General features: G+C 36.9%; 2 protein-coding genes across 3 annotated transcripts; one reads left to right on the top strand and one right to left on the bottom strand.

Moving 5' to 3' along the window:
* Positions 1-1,619: 1,619 nt before the first annotated feature.
* On the bottom strand, positions 1,620-3,368 carry LOC125870088 (uncharacterized; the record flags this gene model as incomplete). Its single annotated transcript, XM_049550448.1, has 1 exon — positions 1,620-3,368. A coding segment is annotated over one exon (1,749 nt), but the record flags the coding sequence as incomplete, so codon positions are not given.
* A 1,771-nt stretch (positions 3,369-5,139) lies between these two features.
* LOC125871792 (uncharacterized) lies at positions 5,140-11,465 on the top strand. 2 transcript variants are annotated; one of them, XM_049552461.1, is made up of 11 exons: positions 5,140-5,249; positions 5,576-5,705; positions 5,800-5,954; positions 7,494-7,787; positions 7,874-8,000; positions 8,552-8,659; positions 8,760-8,862; positions 8,962-9,087; positions 9,884-10,074; positions 10,579-10,671; positions 11,194-11,465. In XM_049552461.1, the coding sequence occupies exons 2-10, from the start codon at positions 5,653-5,655 to the stop codon at positions 10,667-10,669; spliced, it is 1,248 nt and encodes a 415-aa protein (XP_049408418.1). In that variant the 5' UTR covers positions 5,140-5,249; positions 5,576-5,652; the 3' UTR covers positions 10,670-10,671; positions 11,194-11,465. The 2 variants fall into 2 exon arrangements, with proteins under 2 accessions (XP_049408418.1, XP_049408417.1); XM_049552460.1 differs by having other exon boundaries at positions 11,143-11,465.
* Positions 11,466-11,665: the final 200 nt, after the last annotated feature.

Below are 11,665 nucleotides of genomic sequence, written 5' to 3'. Positions count from 1 at the left end.
ACTATACTTTATATTTTTCGAACGTAAAAAAATAAAGCGACAACTAAAATGAAACGAGGGAAGTGCATAATATATATATATATATATATATTCAAATTGGCTTATTTTCTCTTAAATAAAATTAATGATGTAGCCACATAACTGCATAATAGAAAAAAATTTGAGTGCGATTAATTAATTACACATAAATTAGGTATGGAAAAGGAAGCTCAAAACTTTTATGAGAGGCTTTTAAGAACCTTTTGATCATTTATTTTTACCTCCTCCGTCTCAAATTATCTGTCATAATTTAAAAAATTGTCATTTTAAATTATTTTTTATTTTTAAGAAGTTCACAATAAAATTAATTAATCTTTTTTAAAAATTTTTTTACTCTTAATATCTTAATACATAATAAAGGAAAAATTATCAAAATCATTTCTAAATATTTATTTTTTGAACAGATGTATAAAAAAAACACGATAAATAATTTGAGACAGAAATTGAAGAAATCATGAAGCTATATATTAGCATCTTAGCTGACAACCATAAAAAAATTAATCAAGTGTTAATTCAAATTGATGAAGCATTAACAAAAGCCACTACTGCTGTCAATTTTAGAACCCAGAATTAATTTTATGCTGCCAACAAACTCAAAATCACATAAATTTATTATATTCCACCGTATACCCCCATTAGGCATACACAATATTACTTTAAAAAAATGGTTGTCAAATTAAATAATTTTAATGTATATATACTAATAATGCACATAACTTTTTTATATATTAAATATTAATGTAGTTTAACTTTTGTGCTAGTAAATCAATTACCGTTCACACAAAGGTGAATGTAGTGTTGTGGTACCTGGTTCGTTTGAATTTAGTATTTTTACGCGGAACATAAATTTAATAAAATTCACTAAAATTATATATAAACTCATTTAATTAAAATTACAATAAGTTTAATGCTAATAAAAATAAATACTAAATTAAATTCAGAATTTGCTTATGCATTTATATTAGATTACCTAGCTATTAATGTTTATAAAAAATAGTTGACTAGTAATTATTTTGAGCTAGTAATTTAATTGTGTAAATAATTTACTTTGACTGACATTGCGTATAACTTAAATAATTTGACTCTACAAATAAGAGAAATTCTAGCATTTAATGCAAAATGAAAGAAAGCACTACTTCAATTCAATTATAGGCAGACAATTTTTGTTTTTAACATTGAATTTTATATGGACCAATGAAATAATGTTTGACCTTGTTGTCTGAAAGCAAAATGGTTTTGTTTCAAATTAAAGATCAAAATTGTTTTCTTATGATGAATAGATAAAATAGTCATTAAAGAAAACAGGTTCTCATAATTATGTATGAATCCCAACTCTGAATGTGGCAAACAGGTAGTAGTTGAAGCAAATTAATGCAAAAATATATCATCAATGCAAGAGCAAGAAATGTCAAGTTTTCTTGCAAGTATATAAAGCCCTTTGGATCTTGATGCCATTTGCTCACATTAGTTGTCTGAAAAAAACTGAAAAAATAAAGGTGTCACATACAATTCAAAATTTATTCTTTGAAGATGATAAGTGAGGGAGTGATGAGGGTAGGGGTGTTAGCATTACTTTGCTTTTATGTTCTTGTGGGAAGTGTGGCTTTTGCTAGAAATGTGAAAGATTTTGAGGATGAGAAGTTTTTTACTATTGGTGAGGGAGGGGGATTTGGTGGTGGTTTTGGTGCTGGTGGAGGTTTTGGCAGTGACGGTGGTGGAGGGTATGGTGGAGGCGGAGGAGGTGGTATTGGTGGTGGGTTTGGAAAAGGTGGTGGAATTGGGGGAGGTGCAGGAGGCGGGGGTGGAATAGGCGGAGGAATTGGGGGTGGTGCAGGAGGCGGAGGAGGAATAGGTGGAGGCATTGGTAAAGGTGGTGGCATTGGCGGAGGAGTTGGTGGCGGTGCAGGAGGCGGAGGAGGAATAGGTGGAGGCATTGGTAAAGGGGGTGGAATTGGAGGAGGAGCTGGGGGTGGGGGAGGAATAGGTGGAGGCATCGGTAAAGGTGGTGGCATTGGAGGAGGAGTTGGTGGCGGTGCAGGAGGTGGGGGCGGAATAGGTGGAGGTATTGGTAAAGGTGGTGGCATTGGAGGTGGAGCTGGTGGCGGGGGAGGAATAGGTGGAGGCATTGGAGGAGGAGCTGGTGGTGGTGCAGGAGGTGGGGGTGGAATAGGTGGAGGCGTTGGAGGTGGAGCTGGTGGTGGGGGAGGAATCGGTAAAGGTGGTGGCATTGGAGGAGGAGCTGGTGGTGGGGGAGGAATCGGTAAAGGTGGTGGCATTGGAGGAGGAGCTGGTGGTGGTGCAGGAGGTGGAATAGGTGGAGGCATTGGTAAAGGTGGTGGTATTGGAGGAGGAGTTGGTGGTGGTGCAGGAGGCGGGGGTGGAATAGGTGGAGGCATTGGAGGTGGAACTGGTGGTGGGGGAGGTATTGGTAAAGGTGGTGGCATCGGAGGAGGAGTTGGTGGCGGTGCAGGAGGCGGGGGTGGAATAGGTGGAGGCATTGGTAAAGGTGGTGGCATTGGAGGCGGAGCTGGTGGCGGTACAGGAGGTGGTATTGGTGGGGGAGCTGGAGGTGGAAAAGGAGGAGGAATTGGTGGTGGTGCTGGTGGAGGAGCTGGTGGTGGTGTAGGAGGAGGTATCGGCGGAGGAGCCGGAGGTGGTGCAGGAGGAGGTATTGGAAAAGGTGGTGGCATAGGAGGTGGTATTGGCAAAGGTGGCGGAATTGGTGGAGGAGTTGGGGGTGGTGCTGGAGGTGGAATTGGCAAAGGTGGAGGCATTGGAGGTGGCGTAGGTGGAGGTGGTGGTATAGGAGGAGGAATTGGTAAGGGTGGTGGTGTAGGAGGAGGAATTGGCAAAGGTGGTGGTATTGGTGGTGGTGCAGGAGGAGGAGTTGGTGGTGGCATCGGAGGAGGTGCCGGTGGTGGTGGTGGACGAGGAGGAGGAGTTGGTGGTGGTGTTGGAGGAGGTGTCGGTGGTGGTGCAGGAGGAGGAGTTGGTGGTGGCATCGGAGGAGGTGCCGGTGGTGGTGGTGGAGGAGGAGGAGGAGTTGGTGGTGGCGTCGGAGGAGGTGTCGGTGGTGGTGCAGGAGGAGGAGTTGGTGGTGGTGGTGGTGGAGGTGGAGGAGGAGGAGGAGGAGGAGGAGTTGGTGGTGGCGTTGGAGGAGGTGTCGGTGGTGGTGTAGGAGGAGGAATTGGCAAGGGTGGCGGCATTGGATTTGGTGGTGGTGGTGGTGGAGGAGGAGGAATTGGTGGCATTGGAGGAGGTGCCGGTGGTGGATTTGGAGGCGGATTTGGTGTAGGAGGTAGTTTAGGTGCAGGTATCGGAGGTGGTTTTGGTGGAGGAGGTGGTGGTGGAATTGGAGGAGGTTACTAAATATCCTCTCATATCATTGAACACCAAATTAAGTTGCTGCAATGTTATTATTATCATTATATTTTCAGAATTGTAGTTCATTAAAATTACATGTAATGAAATGAAATTCCTACATCAATTCTATTCATTAATAGATACTATATGGTTACATGCAATATTCTTTTCCTTTATGAAGCACATAACAATCTCCATCAAATTCATGAAACTGAAATATAATATTTAATGTGCAAGAAATTAAACATGATGCCAAAATGAACATGCTATATTATAAAGCAAAAAATAGCTAATAACATTTAAATTGTTTTCCTCTAATAAATTAGCAGAAAATTTTGAGATAACTGTCTCATTTGCACTAGACGGCAACGATCTTCCTAATATTTCAGCGAGAATATTTTAAATGTCGCGGGTCAACGATACACACAATAAAATTGTCATGCTTAGTCAATATCATAAATATCACTGAAATCCCGTAAAGACGGCTTGACTCAATCCTATATTCTTATCATAGTTTTCATTATCCATCTGTCAAAAGGCAATAGGCATGGGCGGAGACAGAAGGATGCAAGGGAATTCAACTAAACTCCTACGTAAAAATATTATACTATGAAGATAGAGTATTTTCTTTTAAATCTATATAAATTATTAAATTTTCTTTAACACAAAAATAACTTTTTTAATCTCCTTGTTTGAATTAGCGACTCCGCCAATGACAATAAGAATTCAGCTTAATTAGTATACTGCTAAATCTTCATTTCATTGTGTACTTAACATAAGTATATCTATAATTTTTTATTTATTTTTGGTTAATGATGATATCGTACTCAACTTGAAGGCACCTCGATTATTCAATCACATACTTATTACCTTACACATATACATACAATAAATTAATGCTATTATGCTAATGTCTTGAAAATGGTTGTTGCATGATAAATATATATTCAATTTTTGCAAGAATTAGAGATGATTTAAATCTGATTAAGTAAACATTTACTAGTTAATCTAGATGTTATATGAGTCCAATATAAAAGACATTATGTATGTTGATAATTTTCAGGCTAATTTATTTCAGGATGAACACACAATTTTTGTTATTATTATTTTTTTAAAAGTAAAACTAATATAACACCTATAATTCAAATTCTCAACCAAAATCTAATTTTTGAGTCACCATTGGCATTTGGCATTGCACTACAAAGGTTTTATTACCAAAGAGATTCAATAATATTTTATAATTATTTTTAACTTGATGTACAATATCTAAAATTCATTTTCTAAAAAAGACAACTTTAATGTATATTTCATTTGAATTGACTCAGGAAATAATCAAAAGAAAGAGATAATAGCCAAAACTATATTTGAATAATCATTTTTTTAAAGAATTTCATATCTAATTATCATTTATTTTTTTACGAATTTCATATCTAATTATCATTTAAGTGTGTTTCAATACATAGATAATGATAGTTCAAGAATGAAAAAAGAACAATTAATATTTAATGGATAAAATTCGTGAAAAAATAATAATAATTCAAGTGTGTGTTTTATTATTATCTCTACAAGAAAATAAGTATCATAAGTGAATCAAGAAACATGAGATCATCTCAAGTTCAACAAACATCAGGTGATTTCTTCCCGTCTTTAAATTTTGATGAATAAAATTACGTGATAACTATATTGATTGAAAAAATCAATTAAAATGCTTGCGGACAATTAGACCAGACACCATAATTATAAAAGAGAAGAAAAAGGTTATAGCCCTAAAACCCTCTTTAAACCCTTTACATTTCAGGGACTGGGGAGTCCCCATTTTCATTGCAACAAAATCTCTGTTATCAAAGGTAAAATTACTAAACAAAATTCTATCTTTCTGTAAATCCCTTTTAATTCATACCTCTCCATGTGTTCAAAAATAGTAGAAATTAACAAATAATTTTTTTTATATAAAAAAGAGAAATGATTTCAGCTTTTCTTCTCCTTTAATTTGGGGTTGTTTGTTCTTGTTTTTTTTTTTTTTAATTTTTTTGTTAATGGTCAGTATATTGAAGCACTAAATTGTGGTTGGTTTCAGATTTTAACTATATATATTCAAGATTGCTCCTTTTTCTGTGTTTTTTTTAGAATCAAGAATGTAAGTGAACATATTAAAAATTTGTTCTTTTTCCAGGTTATTGTCATTTTGTGCAAAAAGGGGGTGTTTTTCTAATCTATAAGAGTTGTTCTGGTGATTTATTGAGTTGAAAAATGCCGGATATTGAGAGACTTGTGAATGATTTTGTTGCAAAGCTCAGCAAACGGTTAGTACTGCAGTAATAGGAAATATCTGAAAGTATCAGTTGTTTGATTTGATTGGCTAATATGGTTATCTGCTTTTCTGTTTTTGAATGATAGTAAGGTTGAAGGGTCACAAGCAACTTCGCGGCTAACAGCAGAGTTGCTTCGTTCTGTAGTTTCGTTGCAAAGATTGCCACCTACTAACTCAGGTGCAGTGCTCATTGAGGCTGTGAGGGGTATAGGTGTTAAACTGGTTGCTGCCAACCCCGTTGGTAAGTATTTTATCAGCTAATACATGAATGAGGATCTGCTTGTAGAAATTCTGTTGTTCTAGATTAGAATTTATTTTTTGAAGTAGTTTATGAGTTATTCAATCCTAGTTGGTAGTGGGAATTTCGTTTGGTGCAGGTCATTTGTCTCTGTTATGCAATCTTCTTGTGTTCCAAATGAATGAAAAAATTCTTTTAATGATATATTTGCTTTGTGTCTAGTTTGATACCAGTTGCTTCACTTGCTCGAAATATGGCAAAAATTCGATATGCCTGATTAACTAGTTGTGTTAACTTTGTTTACTAGTCATGTGTAGGAGTGGGACATATTTGATCTATGGTTTAGTGTAAGTCATTAACTGTAGCTGCTGCTCCATTTGTTTGTTTCGTTTTAGGACTCAAATTCTGCTAACATGTAGTGCTATACTTGTTTCTGTTGAAATGGTAACAACTTTGTATTAAAATCACAAAAAAGCTGTGAAAGCCATAATAAAGGAGAAACTGAAGAAAAATATAAACTGTGAGTTCCCAGTGAAATGATCTGAGTGTGTTGAGGAATTCAGTGACTCTGTACACCTCCCAATCATTTAAGAGTCTCCTGAAACTGAAGTTCCAACCTTGATTGCTCCAAACTTCACTAATGATAACCCTTTGTTGTTGATTTAAGATGAAATTCGGATATAAGAGCTTGAGAGAGCTATCTTCTATACAGTTGTCCTCCCAAAAGGATGTTTCAAGTCGATTACCAACTTTAGTGCTTATCTTGCTACTGAAAATTTGCCAGAGATTTCTGATAGTCTTCTGGACACTGACCCCATACACAATGTTGACTGATTTTGTCTTCTATGGTCTTCATCTCCATAATTATCTTTGATCACCTTCTTCCACAAAGATTGATCTTTGTTGGAATATCTCCATAATTACTTCATGAGCAGACTTTGATTCTGCTTTCTAAGGTTCTTCATACCTAGTCCTCCTTGCTTTTTACCGAGGGCAAGAGTTTTCCACTTCACAAGATGGAAGCCTCTTCTTTCCTTGCCATAAAAGTTTCCTTGTTACTCCCCTCCCTCTGTCAAAGCTAAGACATATACCTCTGCTATGCTAACTGTTTGCACACATGCACATATAGGGAGAGGAGGAGGAGAGAGAGATGGTGCCCTAGTTTCGATTTATTTCAGTGTGTTGGGTGTGCTTCTGCACATTTTCTTAGGCATGAACCCCATGTCTCATTATTCGTCACTCCACTTACTAAAGGATGTGTATATATATGTAAAATGGCCCAGTGCATGAACATCCTGCATTCATGCAGGGTCTGGGGAACGGTCACATCATACACTTGGTGTAGTGTAGGAAGCCTATCTGGACGCAATTATCAGTCACTTAATTTCACTGCTTGAACCCGTTGATTTCATGCAAGGATTGTCATCAGTACTTCAAATTGAGAATTTATAGTAAATTAATGACCTCTGATAGCACTCTAGATTAAGTAATCATATTTGTTTATGCCAAGAATGATATAACCAAAATTTGATGAAATTGCAGAGCTTGCTGTTGGAAATATTGTTAGGCGTGTTCTTCATATTATCCGGGAGGAGGATCTCTCTCTTTTGACCAGTAAAACGAGCGACTTAGATTTATCAGCTGCAAGTGATGATGAAGGAACCATAGACCAGGATTATGACCCAACTCAGTCTGCTGCCGCAGCTGCAGCTGCAGCTAAAAGTTTTCTGCGGCCTCCTTCATTGCATGCACTTCTGGAGAATATGTCGGATAAAGCTGTACCGAGTAACAATTACACCTCCTCTTCCGGTGGAGATTCTGAAGAGAAAAGCAAAGGTAAATGCTCCTGTGCTACATGAATTTGAAGCAATCTAGTCGTTTTTTAGTTTCAGTTCTGAATTATCTGTTATTCTGTGTTGCAGCTGATAAACTTGCCAGGACTCGGAAGTTAAAGCATGATGTCATTGAGGCAATTAACATTCTAATTGAAGAAATTGATACTTGTCATGAGCTGATCGCGGAACAGGCAGTTGAGCATATTCACCAAAAGTATTTACCTTTCGCACATACTGGAAAATATGTCTTTATTTTGTTATGCACACCACATATTTCAAGTAACATTGTAGCATGATTTGAACATGCAATGGATATTGTCGTTTCACTGTTCCCCGTAGTTTGTTGTCCAAGGGTTTTCCCTTTGGAGTTCACAAAAAAAATTGTGATAGGTTACTCAGAACTTACAGCTTGGGTCAAGCAAAATGCCACTTCCCTTAATGGATAGACATTTTATCTGATAAATTAACACATTTTGTTCATCAATAACAAATCTACTGTTCCAACCTTATTGTGAAAATGACAAATATAGGTTTGTAGCTTAAACATTTTACAAAATATGTGGTTGCTGTCCTTCTTTACATTGCTACGGGGTGATATAGTTGCAACATTATTGCAATGCAAATGCTTTTTGTTGTTTTGACTTTCACCTCTAATGTATTTATTTGTTCTTTTTCACTCTCTTTTGTGGGCATATGCATAGTTGTGGCGAACGCATTTTTTTTAATCAAAATGTGATAGCTAATTAACAAATGCAATTTTTTCAGTGAAGTAATACTAACACTAGGTAGTTCGAGAACTGCCTTTGAATTCCTCTGTGCCGCAAAAGAGAAAAAACGGTCTTTTCGGGTGGTTGTTGCAGAGGGTGCACCGAGGTTTGTGGAGTATTCTGTAATTTCCAAGAAATAAATGAAACATGAACCATCTTTTTCATTGTAACTGTAAAATATTTCCTCTTTGTTTGTGCTTGATCAGGTACCAGGGGCATGCTCTTGCAAAAGAGCTGGTATCAAGAGGTCTACAAACTATAGTTGTAACAGATTCTGCTGTTTTTGCAATGATTTCTAGAGTAAATATGGTAACTTTCTGGATTGGCTATTTTATGCGTAGTACCAATCTGTAACCTTGTTCTGCTGCTTCGGCTACCTGCGCTCAGAACCGTAACCTTGTTCTGTAGGTTATAGTGGGAGTTCATGCAGTGATGGCCAATGGTGGTGTCATTGCACCTGTTGGAATGAACATGGTTGCACTTGCCGCTCAAAAGCATGCTGTTCCATTTGTCGTAGTTGCTGGCATTCACAAGGTATCTGAGCTTTATTATCTCTACGTATTACTCCCTCCATTTCAATTTGTTTGTCTTACTTTCCTTCTTAGTTTTTCAAAACAAATTCCTCTTTCCTTTTTTGGCAACTTCTTAATTCTAACTTTCCACATGACATATTTAAGGCCACAAGATTGAAGGGCATTTTGGTACATTCCACTCATCTCAAGTTTAAGACTACAAGATTAACAATCTTCTTTATTTCCTTAAATTCCGTGCTAAGTTAAAACCAACCAAACAAATTAAAATGGAGGGAGTTATTTTTTTCCTTACCCCTCCCCAGGGTTCCCAGACTTTTGCTCCTTTGGTGACTCGACCCTCAATCTTAGAGTTGGAGGTGAGAGGTGCTTACCATTCGTGCAACTCTGAGTCTGAAATGGAGGGACTAACTATCAAAAGGTATTATTAAGGTAGAGGGGAGAGGGGGGAGAGAAAGAAGTCATGAGAACTATCAACTTGTACAGTTCAACCGCCTAAGTGGCTATTCTTTTAACTCTTAACTATTGGCTATTTTTATACATCTTGCTGATTATCATTCTCAATTTAGAAGGCTCTGATAACATGAGAAGAACTCAGCTTTTCAGGTTTACTAAATGATGTTCAGAACCTTGAAATGGTGTATAATATTGATGTAAGGCTTTGCAGATCCTTGAATTCATTTTGAGTTGACCATAAAGTTATCCTTTTTACGCTTGCCACTTGAGCAGCAAACTCTTTTTCTACTTTTCGCTGTACTTGTCATGAGCTAGTCCGTTTAGCTGTTTTCTTTCTGCTACAGTTGTGCCCTTCATATCCACACAATCCAGAGGTTTGTCTGAATGACATGCGATCCCCTGCTGAACTTCTCGAATTCGGGCGATTTTCAAACTTCATGGAATTTGGAATGGATAGTGAGGCTCCTCTTCAAGTTGTTAACCCTGGTTTTGATTATGTGGCACCTGAGCTTGTCAGCCTTCTCATCACCGACATGTGAGGATTCTTTACCATTTTCAAATTTTTATTTGTCTTTGCAACAACGATGCCTCAATCCCAAACTAATTTTGGCTTGCACATAACAAAGTAGCTTGGATAATACAGTTCTACATTGTATCCTCTACTAATATACGGGAATCTTTTATTTTGTTATGTTTAGGATTGGTTAAATAATCAATTCATGTACCATTCCGTATTGATGAAGTTCAATTTACTTTTCAAAAAAAAAAAGATTACTGCATTTTAACTCCACCATAGTTTATAGTACATGAAAAAAACTTGAGTCAAGGTTTTACATGCAAAAGTTAGGTGTATTTGGACTTAGACAGGCTTAAGGGAGCAACATGGACCATGAGGATTCACGTAGCCGACCCCACCTTGCTTGGGATTGAGGTTTAGTGGTTGTTGTGTTTAAGAGGGCGCGCTGTATTATTTTGCCACTTTGGGAATTAATAAGCAGTTTTATGATAATAATACTCCTTGCATCTTTCTGATTTACAGTGGAGGGCATAACCCGTCATATATGTATCGTCTCATATCGGACTACTACTCAGCTGATGATTTTGATTTGCAAGGGAGGATACATAAATGAAGGTGATTCTTCCTTTAAATTCTGGCTTTGACTTCCAAATAATCTTTCTGAACATTGAACATGTTTGTTGGCCATTTTTAGGAGAAAAAATTGACTGCTTCAGCAATGAAAGCTACTTTTATTATTTAACCCTGGTTAATTTGCTATCTTCTGTACATAATGTCAAATAAAAATATAAGAAAATGAATCTTTTTATAAAGCGTCTATAAACGCATCAGAATCTATAGCATAGCAAGAACTATAAAGAAGGAAAGAAAAGCAAAACAAAGTTTTATCTCAATTTCAGACTACTGCATTTCCTAGCCTTGGATTAACTTGATTCAGTGCTTATATTGGGTGCGAGTAAGTTTTTACCTTTCCTGAAATCAATCTTTGTTGGCGAGTTACTATGTATCTTTCGTCTGTTAGACTCTTACTATGACCATACAAAAACTTGTGTGATTGTTGCTTTAATGAGTTTTTTGTTTTTGCAGAAAGTATCTTGAAGCTCCTTACTGAATTTAAGCAATACATGCTGATTTCAGGTATCTTTTGGAGAGCTGTAGTTGACTGATGAAGAGAAGTGGCAACCAAAAAATCAAATGGAATGTGTTTGTTATCTACTTTGGTGGATAGCTTTAAATGAGCTTTTTAGCATAAACACTTTCTGAACATACTGTACTTTGTTCAGACTAAGTTTTGACTTGTTTAATGTAATGTAATGTGTCAAAGGTGGTAATATTAGTTTGTTTCGTTCTTGTTATAGGTGAATGTTTAGATGAACTTTACCTCTTGAATCACATCAATCCTTCTATGCGTTTGTTTCTTGAATGTAAAGGTTAAACGAGTATCTAACGCAAAAAGGACCTTTCATTCCCTTTTTTGCTTGTGCATAACCACTCTTCAGAAGCACCCCCAGCATAGAGGGACCAAAAAACACCTTTCGTTCTTCACCCTTAGTCCGCGACTAAGTGGGGATTATCTGAACTTCAGAAGCAGTGTCACTTTCACAGGGCT

Source organism: Solanum stenotomum, chromosome 7, assembly GCF_019186545.1.
Source record: "Solanum stenotomum isolate F172 chromosome 7, ASM1918654v1, whole genome shotgun sequence".
Taxonomy (NCBI): Eukaryota; Viridiplantae; Streptophyta; class Magnoliopsida; order Solanales; family Solanaceae; genus Solanum; species Solanum stenotomum.
Note: the sequence above shows the minus strand (reverse complement) of the source record. Positions and strands in the feature narration are given on the sequence as shown.

Excerpts from the sequence above, each read along its gene's own strand:
- LOC125871792 (XM_049552461.1), top strand. The coding sequence starts at position 5,653 with ATGCCGGATATTGAGAGACTTGTGAATGATTTTGTTGCAAAGCTCAGC. Across the intron at positions 8,863-8,961 it reads TGATTTCTAGAGTAAATATG|GTTATAGTGGGAGTTCATGC; the intron begins GTAACTTTCTGG and ends CTTGTTCTGTAG. Across the intron at positions 10,075-10,578 it reads AGCCTTCTCATCACCGACAT|TGGAGGGCATAACCCGTCAT; the intron begins GTGAGGATTCTT and ends TCTGATTTACAG.